The sequence below is a fragment of the Orbicella franksi genome, chromosome 6, assembly GCF_964199315.1.
Source record: "Orbicella franksi chromosome 6, jaOrbFran1.1, whole genome shotgun sequence".
Classification (NCBI taxonomy): Eukaryota; Metazoa; Cnidaria; class Anthozoa; order Scleractinia; family Merulinidae; genus Orbicella; species Orbicella franksi.
This window is the reverse complement of record NC_138150.1, coordinates 899,755-915,306: the sequence shown is the minus strand read 5'-3', so window position 1 is coordinate 915,306 and position 15,552 is coordinate 899,755. Positions and strand designations below refer to the sequence as shown.

Genomic DNA, 15,552 nt, shown 5'->3' with positions numbered 1-15,552 from the left:
ACCAAGAATTTTATGATTGGAATTTAGAAATATAACAACAATGGAATCCAAATAAAGAAACGCATTGATTCAGTTGTTTCCTTGTTTATTGTGATCTGATAGTTATATTTGTCAAGATTTAACAAATTGACGACAGTTTTTCATGTGTCTGTCCTGTTACTGATCATGAATTTCGTCATGACATTTTCAAAGTAGCTGTAGATCCATGAGGCGATAGATCGCCTCGTGGATCTGCAGACTTCTTTGACAATGTTACGACAAAATTCATTGTCAATAACAGGACAGACACATGAAAAACTGACGTCAATTTGTTTTTTATGATAACAGTGTCAGCTCTCACTCCATGATGCATTGCATAAATTATAAATTCATGTGTCTGCCTGCATATTGACAATGAAAATTAGCCAATGAGCGCACAAGAATTTCTGCAGCTATTGTAAAAAATGTGATTGACACTTCAAACCTTCTGTTTTTCGTTTTGTATGCAGTCCATGAAATAAAGGGGTCTGTTTATACAATCAAGGGTATATCGGCAGGCAACTTTTGAAATTTTTAAATCAACTTCATCTTGAGGCCTGGAGGATTCAAACAAAGGAAATATTAAATGATAATGTTTATTATTTTTTTATTTGTGTCCTCTGGGCCTCACCAACAAACTGAATTTTATATACCAAAAGTAGCCTATTCGGCAACCCATACAGTGGTAAGAGGGTGTATTCTAACCAACCTTAATGCCAAAAAATGGGTTTGTTTTGAGCATTGTACAAGAGGCCAAAACAAACCAAGCTGCTTCTGCAGGTTAGCATCCTTTGACTTCAAAACACTTTGCCTTTAAATGAAATTATGACCACAGATAGATTCAGACCAAACTTGAACTTATTTACAAACATCCCAACTTAATAGAATTGAGTACACACCAACTGGACTGATTTTTGCTGATGAAATTGAGATTAGAAACTAAAGTATTTTTATTCACCTAGCACATCTTGAAATGTTCTCAACTTAAGCAATTAGTAATAATTCATCAACTTTAAACAGAGGAAACCATGACTGTGTTAGACGGATTGGATCATCCAATCTTCAGTAGCACAGCTTAATTTTCTTTCCCTGTTTTTCTTTGTTTTCTCATTATTGTATTTAGTTGTTGTTTTGATTAAGAAGATACATGAAGCACTCAACTCTTAAGACCATTTTAACATATTTCCAAACACCTCCAAGTTGTGAAGGTGAATTAATCAACATGACACGAGCATGGGACAAAGAAAAATTCTGAGTCCCCGACAGGAATCGAACCCATGACCTCCTGAACACCGGGCGGGCGCTCTATCCACTGAGCTACGAGAACTCATGGAGAGCAAGGTCATTTAACTGAGATCATATATGATAGGTGTCCTGCATACTGCTAGGATCAACGCTATCAAATTCATTGTGAGTAGTGATAAGTTAATAAAGATGGTGAATTGTAAGCTCGGTAATGAAATGTGTAATGTAATGAAATGTACCTCCAAGTTGGTAAAATATACTCCACTGTGCATTATATGTTTAGGAATAAGGTCTCTTGAGTTTGATATATTACATCTCAAACATTTCGAAGAATTGTGTTCACTAGCAATGATAGTTATAGTGTTGTAAGCTCAATGCCACATCCCAGTTGTCAAAGTTTCTTTTCTGTGTCCATGTTATGCACATGAGGCTAGTAAGAGCTTTCAGTGAAATTTTCAGAACCGGGCAGCTTCAAGTGAACAAGTTTTCTTAGCAGAGACATTGTCTTGATTGTATTGTACAATAATTTATAACTCCTGTCCATGGCATTTGTTTTCCATGACTGTTAAGTTAATGCTTGTCTCACCAGGAGAGATTCAAACGCTTTCTTCCCAAATTTTTTTCTCTCAGTCCGCTAAATTATTTTTAACAACAGTATTGACAAACAGATCAGACAAGATAATTACATGCCACTTTGTTTGCCCCACTCAGACCTGAAAGGAAAAATTATAATACAGACAAAATTAGCAAAATAATGAGTACTGTTTTGTGACTTTTGCATTCTTGAAGTTTGTTTTCTTGTATTCACAAATAACTTGTTCTATTCACTTCGAAAAGAGCTTAAATTTAATCATTTCAAAATGCATTTAGCAAAGTACAGTACTGACTAGAAATAAAAACAGCAAAATGGTTCTCATTTTTAACAACACATATTATGGTTTCATTCATACTAAAAGTAAGTTCCACATCCATGCACAACATGATAAAAAGTCCATCATGAAAGTATTACTAAAGAGCTTTCAGGTAAATGGATAGAATAGTTAAGGTGTCAGAACCGTATTATTAATATTGAATTTGACTCTGGAAGTGAAAGGGATGAAACATTACACAAACAAGACCCCACCTTTTGACTGTGTATAGTCTTTCTGAAAGCTTCTTATGTAGAGAGGACAGTTCTGAAATGCTTAGTGTTGATTCTACCAACTCGCATACCTGAAAAATTAAAGTACCATACAGGCCTAATTATAGGGCTGGCATATAAATCTTAATTAGTTGATTTACTCTTACCGTGCAAGCTATTCATTAAAAACCTATTAAATTTAACAGGCTTGCAACAGTAAATTGCTGAGGCCTGCAATCTGAGCAAAATGCTACCAAGGATTAAATCTAAGTTAGAGTAGCAGCCCAGCCAGAGAAGCACAAGCAACAAATATGGAACCCAGAGTAAAGCCCTAACTTGTGCTTGCTGTACACAAGACTATGAGTAGTCCCTCTTTTGCTTAGTCAGTCGTGTGTGATGCAAAAAAAAAAAAAAACATAAAAACATAAAAAACACAAAAAAATGGCTGGGCAAAATCCTGAAGGTGAGAAGCGTTTTGCCCCCAGGATTTCACTGAGCCATTTTTTTCTTCATGATTTATTTATGGTAGATCACTCAACAGACTAAGCAAAAGAGGGACAACTCATAGTGTAGCTGGTCACCCATATTCTCCAACCCTTGAATCAAGAGAAACTACAATTAAAACCACTCTACATTCATGTTGTCAAAGATTTCTGCCCAGACAAAACAAAAAAAGCTGACTTGTTACTCACCAGTGTGTTGTAGACTGTTATTCTGCTGGCATAATGAACTATCTTCTGAAGAAGAGTTTCATGAGGTGCTAACATGCTTGAAACACACTTAGGAGCCTGTAAAAGAACGGATCAGATACATGCACAAAAATAGACCAAAAGGTAAAGTCTGCATACAAGCCAAGTGGCCCATCAAGCCGAAGCGTATCCCAGTATCTGTATCAACTAGGAGTATTTCCCGGGGTATGCAATCGAAGGAAATCGATGATCAAAAAACCAATCGATCAATCGATATCAATCGATAAAATTAGTTAATTGGTATCGATTGGTATCGGTCAATCGATCATCAATTGCTAACCACACAAAAACCATTCATCGATTGCATCGATTGGCACAGCAACCTCGAACCTGTCCGATCATCCACCATTTTTAGGAAGCCCAGGGGACGAAATTGTTAAAATAATTCCGACCCAGTCTTCTCAACGCAAAGAATATACCCCGTTGCACGTGTACTTCATTACCCACTTGCTTGTCATTGCCTTTCCGTGTCATTATATATGTCTACGCAAGAAGTCCGGGAAGAGGCTTTACTGAATATAAGGTGCATCGCAAAAGGCTATCATCTTTGCCATTTTGAGATGAATGTCCGTGAAGTATTTACTGTTGACAAGAAGAGGGGAGAACGCGGAGACGCGTTTAAAGTTGTTAACCAAGCAAGAACAGGAACAAACTTTTGAGTTGTCAAAAGAAGACGAGTACCTGTAGATGGGGCGTTGAAGAGAAAGAAGAGAGTCTTGTTCTCCTGTTAACGTTCAAAGGATTAAACTGAAATCTGTTGACAATTACTGCGTATAAAGAGGGGGTATTTATGCACCGATTCCTTCAATGTGCAACCAATCGATACCAATCGATATCAATTTATCTATCGATTGTTATTGAAAATCAATACCAATCGATAACCACACGAATCTTTGCCATCGATTGGTCATCGATTATCAATATCAATCGATTAATCGATATCGATTGGTATTGACTGATATCAATTGTCATCGATTATCGATTTCATCGATTGGATACCCCGGGGTATTTCTACTCCCTCCTGGATGGATGCTAGTCCATTACAGGATTACCTCCAGCATTAAATTGGCCAATACCCATTTGTGCACCTGGGTAGAGAGAGGCACTGTGAGAGAAAAAGTGTCTTGCCCAAGAACACAACACAATGTCCCTGGCTGGCCAGGGCTCGAACCCGGACCACTGGATCCAGGGACGAGCTCACTGTGAGGCCACTTTGCCTCCCACAAAAAATTGACCAAGGTCTTCTTATAATCAATTCCAACATAACAAGCAGTTACCTACCTTAGCAGATTCTGAAATAATATCTTTCAAAAAGCTAGTTGCCACAGTAAAGTACTGGTGGTGAATGTCAGCAATATCAACTTCGCAGTTTCCATCGTGCTGATCTCTTATTGTGTCTTTGGATGAACAAGCTATTGCATCTGTTGATTCTCTTCTGTTAGCTTTTGAAAACATAAAAATCCACATGTTTATAGTCAATAAAATGCAATCAAGATTATTACTGTCTTGTAATTCACCCTCAGTTAAAAAGCCAGGGGAAAATATCTAGTATCTTACTGACCTGTCAATTGGACCAAGTCACTTTCTGGGAAGAGTTGATCTCTAACTTGAAAAAAAGATCCTTCCCCCTGGTTACCCATGGATTTTGATAACCATCAACTGGTTAACACAGTTAGTATAAGTAAGGACCCTGCAGTTTGCAGGGTGTTAGGTTGGAGAATTTTATTTCAGGACAGACCATCCCTAAGGGAGATAGTGTGGCATTTGCTATGACATGACCACAATTTGCAAATGGTTACACCTTCAGATGGTTTAAATGACCGTGTAGAATGGCAGTCCTGTCAGTAATCTGGGAATACAAATGAGCCTGGCAGATCTCCAGCAGTACCAGCTGTAAAGTCAGCTTAACACAGTCTTCAAAGGTATAGTGTTCAATTGGTACGTGTACCACCATGAAAATTAATGACATTACAACAAGGTATTCACAGAGTGACCAGTCAACTCTTTACTACTTACCTTCTGCTTCATCAGCTAGTTCATCCTCTGGCTTATCCTGGTTACAAGATTTTTGTAATTCTTCTCTTAGCTCAACATTTTCTTCGTTTTGAACACAATTTGTACTTGTTGAAGGTTCAGCACCCGACGAAACAGATTTGTTTGCATAGTTGTCAGTGTCATTTTTAAGACTGCTAAATGTATCTTCATTGCTAATACTTCTTTCAAACTTGTGTTCATCACTTTCAGTGAAGGAGAGTCTGTTAATGCTATTTTTACTTCTTTTGCGATGAATCTTGCATGAATATCCTAGAAGACCTAAGAGGACCTTCATAATTCTTGGATCTGCAGAAAAAAAAGAATGCACCACATTTACAAGAATCCTCCTCAAGTGACTACTACAGTATCTATAACACTCTTCACAATTAACCATCAAGACTTCAAGACTTTGCCCAGTCATAGGCCTGCAATGCGTGCAAATAATTGCCATGTAGACTCCTACACAAATTACACCTTCTACACATGCATGCTTACAATGATGCTTAATTACACAAATAAGAAGTAAAAAAAGTTTGGAAGCAGCTTGTCTCAAGTGAAAGTCGTGAACCACTGGAAGACATACAGTCATATAACTATAACACCTATAAAACTTTAGTGTTACTATTTCATATAGTGTGATCGTTCGGGTGATTGTTGTTCTGAAAAGAACTGTTGTTGGCGACTGATGTTTCGACAACCTGAGCAGAAGTTAACTTCTGCTCAGGTTGTCGAAATGTCAGTCACCAACAACAGTTCTTTTCAGAGTTACCCTCACCCAGACAATCACACTACACAAACTACTAATACTCCTGGGTTCAAACCATTTAATATGAAACCTTACTATATAAGATTACATTCAGAACCAACCCTTTTCCATGGCCGTCAGCACAGTAATGGGATCTGACACAAGAATTACATTCATTACTGAGAATGATTCAGTAAGTGACACTTCATGGCCGACAATTATCCCTCCTTCATCATGTCCACACTCGGCAATAAAATGACACAGCAGTGGGACAACAGATACACAATTCACTGAAAAGGAAAAAGGAAAAATCATTAACCTTAAATAAAACAGTGGAATGGGTCACTGAATATATACATGTACAGCCCAGGTACTTCATAACACTCCCAGTGTAAGCTTCATTTGCTCAACTGTATTTGGCTTCTTGTTGCCAGGACAGTTAAAATGCTGGAGGACCAAAGGGTCATATTGATGAAATAACTTGCATATGATCCCATCTATGGGATAGGTAGCAATACCCTTGGTCATTTCATCCTATGAATCCAGGGAAATTGCTGGCTAAAAAATCGAGGTCAGATTAGCTTTCCTCAATTTAAAGGAAAATATTTTCACAGTCTTTCTGTTGTTATTTACTCACCTAATCCTCTGACACCTTGTTCAACAGTGGATACCATTTGTAGAATATGAAGAAGAGTTTCAACAATGTGCAGTTGCTCAGATCTTGAAGATAGAAACAATGCACACCTTTTGTAATAATGTTTTCAAATATTGCAATTTTTTTCTGTTTACTGGTGAGTAATTACATGACATTGCATAGTGAGAGATTCTTTCTGACAGCTGGGAGAGGGTTATTAGGCAAGGATGCGCATTCAGTATGGTACGCTATCCAACAACACAGAGAAAAGGAAAATTTACCTCACATGCATTTGTTTCATAGCTTCACAAATGGCAGTAACCAAAGGCAAGTCAGCCCAAGTCCTTAACATCTCATCACTTGAATCAAGCACTTTATCGACCACCTGTGAACAGTTGGTTAGGAGGTCCACTGCAAAGTAACAAGACAGAATGATCAACATACAAGCTCTCCTTAGAGTTTTTGCCATACATTTTCTATAATTACATGTAAGAAACAGTCAGTCTGACTCAGTACTTTTTCCGTGTTTACATAGCCTCATCTAAAGATGACAAAGGTTGGGAGAATTCGAGACAATTATTCAAACCTAAGATGCAGAGAAGGGTTTGCATAACTTTCGAGAATTCTCCCAACCTCCCAAGTGCACATTTAGATGAGGCTATGTAAACACGGAAAAAAACCCTCTATTGATTCTATAAAATATTTCTCAAAAACATACTCGCGAATCTAAAATGTAACAACCATTTTACGTACTCTCATCTAAAAACTGCAGCTCCCAATCAATGAGAGTGCATGTAGTATCTCAGTTATTTTATAACAATGACTAGAAGCCAGTGAAACACTATATGTTAAATGTTTCATCCTTGACTGATGAATACAGTCTAAACCTAACAACTATCAACACAGCTGCTAAGCATTGAACTTGTGTCTGGCTGAGAGATGTAAACCTCTTTAAACATTTCATGTATCTTACCATTCAGAGAGTTCTCCAAAATGTAGATGAAGTTCTTGAAGACCGATTCTGTCTCTAATACCGTCATCCACTGTGGTTCCACTTCGTCATTACTTAAACACACATGAATCAATCTAATGAGAAAGAAAAAAACAAAAAAAATTCAAAACAGTAGACTTCAGATAATATGCAACAAGGTCAAACATTTCCTATTTGAACTGTCTACTTCACATGTAGTTTTTACTGGTGAAGTTCATGTTTTTTTGGTTTGATAACCTATTTATTACCAATAGAGGACAATCCCAAAGACGAAACAAAAAAAGACTCAAATGTCAAAATTATTATATAACATTGAATTCTATGTAAAGAAGAAGGTATTTGAGTTTTACCTTGTTACCTCCACAAGAACTGGTGCATCTGGTTCATCAAGCAACACAGTCACAATATCACTGAATAAAAGAAAAATGGAATTAAACACAGCTTGCTTGATTAAAAGGCAACCTTTTTGTGCATAAGTTAAGACTAGTCAGTTGATCAGTCACTACAATTTGTAATTACATAGTACCAGTCATTGTCACCAACAGATCAATAGACGGATGCACAAAATTAAATTCCTTTTCTAGAAAATAATACTTACAGGAGATCTTTATTTCTCATCATTTTGACACACACATCATGACTGCAGGCCATATTTGCCAGAATGCCAACACATATTTCCTGTCAGTTACAAAGAAGATAAAAAACTTACTCTGATTTTGTGATCCCAAAGGAGAGTAAGAAAAATTAGAAAGACTTGGAGACAGACATTATCTGGCCAGTTTTTCCTCGACATTTACATCAGCACCCATTTATTGTTACATTTGGGTAAAGAGAGGCATAACGTAAAATTATATTACAGACCGATTCTTCTCAGTAGGAAATAAATTAAGCTGTGCACTCACTGTGACTCTTGAATTCTGTGACTTTAATACAGCATCTAGAAGAACTTCAGTTGTTTCCATTTCTTCCAAAAATGCAGCGACATCCTATAGTTGAATGTAACGTATTTTACTACACGCAACATTACAGGGCAAACAACATTCCACATTAACGTAACAGACCGTAAAGGTACAAGATTTCAACCCTTAATTCCCAATTTAATGCTAGAACTTAATTTATAAATATTATTATATACATATACTGTAAAGTACTCAAAATAAATCATCAATTTCTCTACACTATCAGTCATAGGGATGGCAACACTCACTCTCTTTTGTGGCACCAATCTCAGAATCTCAATTTGTTCCATAAGCCTTGAGTGCACTCAGAAATTCTCAAACTCCCCCTGCCCCATTATCCCCCCCCCCCAACTTCTTTTCTCTTCCCAAGCCCCTGGGGGATGAGGACAAGAAGATGTCTGACATTTCAGACCAATGACCTTCTTTGTGATCAGGGTAGATATTTACCAGGTACTAATTGTTCGAAAGGTGGATAACTCAATCCACCAGATAAATCACTATCCAGTGGATAGCGTTACCCACGTTTTGCACAACCTGGGCCAGAATGGCACATGTAGAAATAATTATTTTCAAATATACATAATTATAGGTCTAAAACCAAAAAACTCATAAGGGAAAAATAGTTTTATGTTTCCAGTTTACAAAATAACTTCTCCACCTTACCCTACCCCGAAAGGGTTGTCACAGGTCACGCATTCTCAAACACGTATACAAACAGCGCAGCTTTCAGTCATTTTGCGATGAGACCTCTAAAACTCTTAACTTCTTCTTTCGGTCTCTTACCGCGTTCATAGACATGTCCCAAAGTTCACACAGCTCCCTTTCAAAAGCATCGCTCAACTCGTGCGAATTTTCTTCCTCGCGCGGTTCAGCGTGTTCGCCGTTTTCGCCAACTTCGGAATCCTCCGTGTTCTGAAGGGACTGCACCAACTTCATTAGAGTTCCTAGGACCCATTTCTTGCTAAAAACTGTTTCACCAATATTGTCGTACTGTATTAACTCGATTTCTTCCGCAGATAATCGAGGAGGGGAAGGGTTTCTGTCTGCCATCTTTGAATCTCTTAGCTCTTCGCGCAACGATCGCGGCCTCTGTCCCTGTGTTGTTCGGAAAGTTGTTCGCAAATCTTCGGAAAACGTTCGGCTGTTCGTTCGGCTACGCCAAATTAAAGTCGTGTCCAGTCTGTTGAGGAAAGAACAACAGAAGGAGCAAAAATGGCGGACAATGTTCCCGAAAGTAGTGGTTCGTTGAAACGAAAACTTGAGGAAGGTGAGACTCAGAAAACAAAAGATGAAGACATGGCCTCGCCACCAGCTAAAATTCGAGCTACAAATGATAAAACAAGCGAAGCAGGTCCCGCCAAACCAAATGCTCCTGATGTGGAACAGAGCGCTGGATCATCAAATCAAACCAGTGGGGATAGTAACGGTGAAACGTACGGAGAAAGAGAGAAAATGCAGTGAGTATATGTCATAAGACACGTCTAAATTGCTTGGATATAAAGCTTGGTGTTTAATTATGTCATGTTGATCTTGGCGTGACGTCGCTGGTATCATACAGCGCCAAGTGTTAACAAAACAAACGACGCTATCCACAAGAGCTCGAGAGTGATTTCTGTTAAGTAGCCTTATTCATGCTTTAAACAACTGAGTCCAGTTGTCTACAGTAACACTATCTACACCAGATTCTTGGTTTGTACAGCAAGAGAAAGTTATTTTGGTAGTGTTGCAGAGGTATATGAGCCCGGGTATATGAGGGAGGCGATGCAAGGTGAGTATTCTTTATATATGCCTAGGACTGGAACAGGCCTACAGTCAAGTGCAGTTCATGTTCTACATTGCACTTGTGATTTGTTTTGTTTAGATTTTGTTGGTGTGTAGATCTATACTCCTACTTGCTCGACTTCATTCTGAGACGAGAGGGGTTGGTAAAGGCTGATTGGAGGGAATAGGAGGAATGTGGTGCAACCATTATCGCTTGTGGTCACCCGTCTTGCCCACCCCCGCAGAATTTCAAATGACTTTCCTTGGGGTGGTTATGGAAATTTCCTAGAACTGTACATTTTTACTTTTCAGTGGGTTGATAATTCTTTCTCTTTGGCAGATTGCTTGTGTCTTCTTTCTCAGAGGAACAACTGAACCGCTATGAAATGTACAGAAGGGCAGCTTTTCCCAAGGCAGCCATTAAACGGGTAAAATAAGAATTGAGGAATAAATAATGGTTTCCTGTTTTATACCCACAACATCAAGAACTCATTTAGTTTATTAACATTGTTTTTAGATTATGATGTAGAATGTAGATTACTTTCTTTGTAAAAAAAAAGTCAGTTAAAATAATCTGTAAAAGAGACTTGGTGGGATAATTTTTGAAATGCTGTCTCAGTAATGCAGTATCCTAACATTTTAGTTTGATTTAATTAATTTTGACTCTTGTTATTTTTCTTATTTGGCTTCAAAGTTCATGCTGACTGTCAACCGCCCTCATTTGCAGAATAGATTGAGCACAGAAAATGGCTTCAGAGACAATGTTATTTTTTCCAACTATGATTGATTTAATTTTGTAAACCACCTATGAAATAGCTTGGGCACAGATTCCATCAGCAAAAGTTCATGGAAACACACGCACAGTGCAAACAAATGCACTTGTTGATTTAGGCATTTCCTTGATTCTCATTATTTCACTTGCAACCTGTTTGTTTTCATATATCACAAAATTCACAACTAATAGATCCTTTAACAGGTTAATTTAAGTGATCGATTTTGACATCAAAGAAACATTCTGAACAAACTTCTGTATTTACTTACAGCTAATGCAGAGTGTAACAGGAGGGTCATCAATTCCTCCAAATGTTGTCATAGCCATGGCAGGAATAGCCAAGGTCTTTGTGGGAGAAGTTGTAGAGGAAGGTATGTTTCTTACTTGACTCTGCGTTACTTTTACAGGGTGATCACAATTCAATCTTTTCTGGTAAGGTTAATGAAAGCTCTAATACTCGGCTTCTAGAACTCGTGTCCAGTGTGCGAAACATTGAGCCATGAGGCATGAAGCCACTAGGAATATTTCTATCCCCCCTGGATGGAATGCAAGTCCATCACAGGTTTACCCCTGGCATTAAAATTTATACACCTGGTTGTTGAGAGGCAATGTGAGAGTAAAGTGTCTTTCCCTAGAACACAATGTCCCTGGCCAGTGCTCAAACCCAGACTGTTCACTGTAACCATCAGGTGTCCGTGCCACCACGACAGAAGAAGTAATCCTGGTCAACAAGTCACTGCAATTGGAACTTCATATCTGATGCAGACTTTTGACTTGTTTCCTGTAGTCCTGGTTATTAAGTGCTCATTGTTTTTGATACTCAGCTTGTGATACTATGGAGCAATGTAAAGAGAAGGGGCCCATACAGCCAAAACATCTGAGAGAAGCTGTCAGAAGGCTAAAACGAAAGGATCTTGTTCCAAATACAAGATATCAGAAACGGCTATTTCACAGGTAAAGTTTCAATGCATTCATCAAATAAAAGATTGTTATACTGGGGGTTTTGATTTGCAGTGAGAAAAGTGTAGCTTGGCTTCATTTTCCACCGTAGTCGTCGAGTCTGAGAAATTCATGGTAGTGAAAAAGTTTCCGGGTCTTAGTTCTTGCGATTATAATCAACTCAGACATGATGATAGATGCAAATGCAGCCATAACACTACTACTGCTGTTGGACATCTATTACCATATAATCAACTTAACAAATAGATTCCATGTTGCCGTGCATCTGTTCAGTAGTAGATCACAGATGATGCCAAAATGTGGTAAGAACAAAAAAGTGGCATACAAGCTGTTAGGCGAGTGTGTCACTGATGTTCTTACCACATTTTGACCTCTCATGGCTGTGGTCTATTATTGAACAGACGCATGGCAACATGGAGTCAATCTTTTTTATATAATAAAGAAACAAAAAAGTGATGACCTCATCTAAACGTCTCTCCGCCAATAGATCATAAGTGAGAACCAATCAAAATGCAAGAATAATTTGACTTATTATGTAATCCTTGTCAGGCTACAAGGAACCCATCGCCGGTTTTTCTAAGTCAGTTGAGGGTGACGCTAAAGAAAGCGCGAGAGGACAAATGACCGCACACACAAGGGTGAGAACGCCCAAGGAAAGTCTCCGGTTTTATCAACAGTTTCTGTTTTTCGCCCTCACTTGCGCACTAGCAGCTAAATTGCACAGCACTTAAGTGCACTCCTGTTAGCCTAAATACCCCGTTAGTACCATTAGCCTGAATAGCACCCCGGTTGGCCTGGATATCGTTCTGGTTACCCTCAGTAGCGCTAAAGCTACATGTACTTGCCCTCGCGCGGCCTTTTTTCATTTCGCGCGGTCTTTCGCGTTACACGCGATGGCCTAACAAAACCAGGCGCCACTAATAGTCTGCATGTAGTTTAAGTGCTCTCTACTGTATAGAGAAAGGTGACACTGTATAAACGAGACGGTGAATGGAGAAATGGTCTTTCCTTTCACTTTTTTCTAAGCTGGCATGTTTCTAATTCTTTTGTAGATGAACTTTAGTACAACTCTGGATCAGGAGCGTTAAAAACCAACAGCCAGGGAATGCGAGAAGTTCTTCACGTGTGAAACTCTGTACTGGAACAGTTGTACAGACTGAAATAAGTCTGAGTGGTCAACGAACTTAACTTGGATTAGTCAGCTGGAAGAATTGGAGAGTTAATCAATGACAACCATGAAAACAAACGTTTAAAAAACAGTGGTTATGTTGTAAAGCGGGAGGCAACAAGATTCGAGGACTGGGATACCAGAATCCCCGTAGCCATGTCTAAGGACTTGTATTTAGTCGTCATTATCAGCTTGTAAAAAAAGTTGTTTGGTAACCGAATGAAAATATAAAACATTAAAAGTTAGTGATAGGAAAAAAATGAATAATCATATGTTCGAGTTAATTTACTCGTGCTGAAGCTCAGTAGAGCCAGTGAATTACAAGCCACATCAGCCTTGGCTGGGTTTCATGCGGCTGCTCTATCCTGGTCAAATTGGAATTTGGAGATGTTGACTTTTGTGGAGGGACGAAAACCGGAGAGCCCGGAGAAAAACCGGTCCTCAAGCAAGGCGAGAACCAACAACAAACTCAACCCGCATATGGCACCGGGCCGGAATCGAACCCGATCACATTGGTGGGAGCCAGCGCTTTAACCACTGCGCCAACCCTGCTCCTTCACGGGTCCTTCACGGGTCCTTCACGCCTAGGAATATTCGTTAGTAGTAGAGGATAAGTGAATGTAGTGAAGTTTGGTTTCATAGAACTTTAATCGCCTATAGCTGTTTTTGATTTGTTTAGTAATAAAGACGTCTTAAGAGCTTCTTACTGTCTCAAATTAAAACATCGCAAAGAAAAACAATACATATTTAATGAGGGTAATATTTCGAAAACAATGTCTTGGTGTGGGCCAATCAGCTCCTGTTTTAATGTGATACGAAGATTGCAATCGGCGTTTTTCAACTTTGTCAATGACAATTTACACAGCCGGGGGATTGACAATTTTATGCATGTAATATGAGAATTGTCGACGGTTATCTTAGTAACTAAACAAAGAAAAATCACGCTATTCTCGTTATATTTTAAGTATCCAAAGGTTATTCGCCGGTTGGTAATTCAGTTGAAATCGCTATTGCCGGCCTTTTTTCAGTTCCAGCTGCAATATAATAATTGTCTTAAAATAAATACTTCGTGTTTTAACTTCACAAGACTGATTTTGAACCATGAAAAATAATCAGTTTAGGCTCTATCCACCCAGGCATGGAATAGGGTCAGATTCAAAAAATAATTATATTACTTTGATACAGTTTTTTAGGTATTCTCACCATCCAAGCCTGGCATAAAGTAGATAATGTTTTACCTAAGTTTTCTCAAGAAACCCCTATCTCCTTCGTTCGGTTTCCTTGGAGCGAATTTACCCCAGGCGTTTTAAAGTCTCTGTTTCAGTAGTCACCCATTACCTAAGGCAGTTGACGTTAGCCGATATGTGGAGATCTGTTAACTGGGTTGAAAAATTTGTTTCATATACGTAGCAAAAGATGGTAATTCACTTCCCGGCAAACAAATTAATCTCGTCATGGAATCAACACGCAGACTGTGCTGTCGTCATGGCGTGGTTACCAAGTGCAATTACAACGTAGTTTTACAAATTTTCATTGTCTTCTTTTAGTATTTACTCAGACTCCACCACGGCAGCAAGATGTCTTAAGAATAACAAAGTACTTATACAAAGGAAAAAAGCTGTATATTAAACAGGACTGTGCTTTATGTCAAATATGCGCGAACCTGTCACAGGCTCTTAATGATAAGTACTCTAGTTTCGCGCACTTTTGCCTTGTACGGAGATTTATATCTTGCTTTTCTCACCAATTGTCTTGAAAATGACGGTTCACCGCTTGGTAATTACGCGGTAGATGAGAAATGTAAATAAGCGCCAATTTTTATTTAACCAGAATCTGCTGCTTGTCTGGAGTGATTTGCGCCTACGAATAATTTCTCTCCTCGCACAGACCACGTGTTCTCTGGTTGGTCGGCGCTTGGAAAACCAGACCGGGTGAGATTGAATAGTTGGTGTTAATGTGGCATTTTCCTTTAAAATGCATTTTCCTATGTTTGGATTATTAATCTCCGACGTGAATAAGATAACAGACAGTATATGTTGTCTATAGACAATTTGAACTAGGAAGACAAAGCGAACCGACCCAAGCTTTAGGCGAATCTCAGTTTTAGTCTCAAGTTTTCGCGCGCGTTAAAAACACTGTATTCCCACTTTGTCCAACTCAGATTTTTCATTGAGATTTTTGCATAATCTTTCGAAGCTTTCTTAGTTTTTCACCTCTTAAACGGAAACGAATAAAAATATGGCGAACTGATCAAACGTGAATTCGAAATCAGCCAATGGGAAAGCCATGGGACCTTAATTCAAAAAGATTAACTATAAAAAGCTGATAAGCGACAGTTCACTTACTGAATAATAACGCTCAGTTTTCACTAAGCCATACTCTAGGTGATACTTTAT

General features: G+C 38.5%; 2 protein-coding genes across 4 annotated transcripts; one reads left to right on the top strand and one right to left on the bottom strand.

Annotated features, from left to right (window-relative positions):
* Nucleotides 1–1,131: 1,131 nt before the first annotated feature.
* On the bottom strand, nt 1,132–9,569 carry LOC145489753 (protein saal1-like). Of its 2 annotated transcripts, XM_081468795.1 has the most exons (14): nt 9,279–9,569; nt 8,439–8,522; nt 8,135–8,214; nt 7,887–7,946; nt 7,519–7,631; nt 6,827–6,956; nt 6,549–6,631; nt 6,034–6,201; nt 5,149–5,472; nt 4,414–4,574; nt 3,076–3,171; nt 2,387–2,475; nt 1,503–1,976; nt 1,132–1,211 (listed from the first exon to the last, which is right to left on the bottom strand). In XM_081468795.1, the coding sequence occupies exons 1-13, from the start codon at nt 9,543–9,545 to the stop codon at nt 1,946–1,948; spliced, it is 1,686 nt and encodes a 561-aa protein (XP_081324921.1). In that variant the 5' UTR covers nt 9,546–9,569; the 3' UTR covers nt 1,132–1,211; nt 1,503–1,945. The 2 variants fall into 2 exon arrangements, with proteins under 2 accessions (XP_081324921.1, XP_081324922.1); XM_081468796.1 differs by having other exon boundaries at nt 1,503–2,475.
* A 138-nt stretch (nt 9,570–9,707) lies between these two features.
* LOC145489761 (transcription initiation factor TFIID subunit 11-like) lies at nt 9,708–13,859 on the top strand. Of its 2 annotated transcripts, XM_081468803.1 has the most exons (5): nt 9,708–9,952; nt 10,597–10,684; nt 11,300–11,399; nt 11,853–11,982; nt 13,041–13,859. In XM_081468803.1, exons 1-5 carry the CDS (start codon nt 9,708–9,710, stop codon nt 13,042–13,044), a joined length of 567 nt encoding a protein of 188 aa, XP_081324929.1. In that variant the 3' UTR covers nt 13,045–13,859. The 2 variants fall into 2 exon arrangements, with proteins under 2 accessions (XP_081324929.1, XP_081324930.1); XM_081468804.1 differs by lacking the exon at nt 13,041–13,859 and having other exon boundaries at nt 11,853–12,745.
* The last annotated feature ends 1,693 nt before the right edge of the window (nt 13,860–15,552 follow it).

What these genes read in the sequence shown, in the direction of transcription:
- LOC145489753 (XM_081468796.1), bottom strand. Translation starts at nt 9,545, where the DNA reads ATGGCAGACAGAAACCCTTCCCCTCCTCGATTATCTGCGGAAGAAATC. An exon ending in GGGACATGTCTATGAACGCG is followed by an intron (nt 8,523 to 9,278) that starts GTAAGAGACCGA and finishes ATTCAACTATAG; the next exon opens with GATGTCGCTGCATTTTTGGA. An exon ending in TTATTTCAGAATCTGCTAAG is followed by an intron (nt 3,172 to 4,413) that starts GTAGGTAACTGC and finishes GTTCTTTTACAG; the next exon opens with GCTCCTAAGTGTGTTTCAAG.
- LOC145489761 (XM_081468803.1), top strand. Translation starts at nt 9,708, where the DNA reads ATGGCGGACAATGTTCCCGAAAGTAGTGGTTCGTTGAAACGAAAACTT. An exon ending in CCAAGGCAGCCATTAAACGG is followed by an intron (nt 10,685 to 11,299) that starts GTAAAATAAGAA and finishes ATTTACTTACAG; the next exon opens with CTAATGCAGAGTGTAACAGG. An exon ending in GGGAGAAGTTGTAGAGGAAG is followed by an intron (nt 11,400 to 11,852) that starts GTATGTTTCTTA and finishes TTTGATACTCAG; the next exon opens with CTTGTGATACTATGGAGCAA.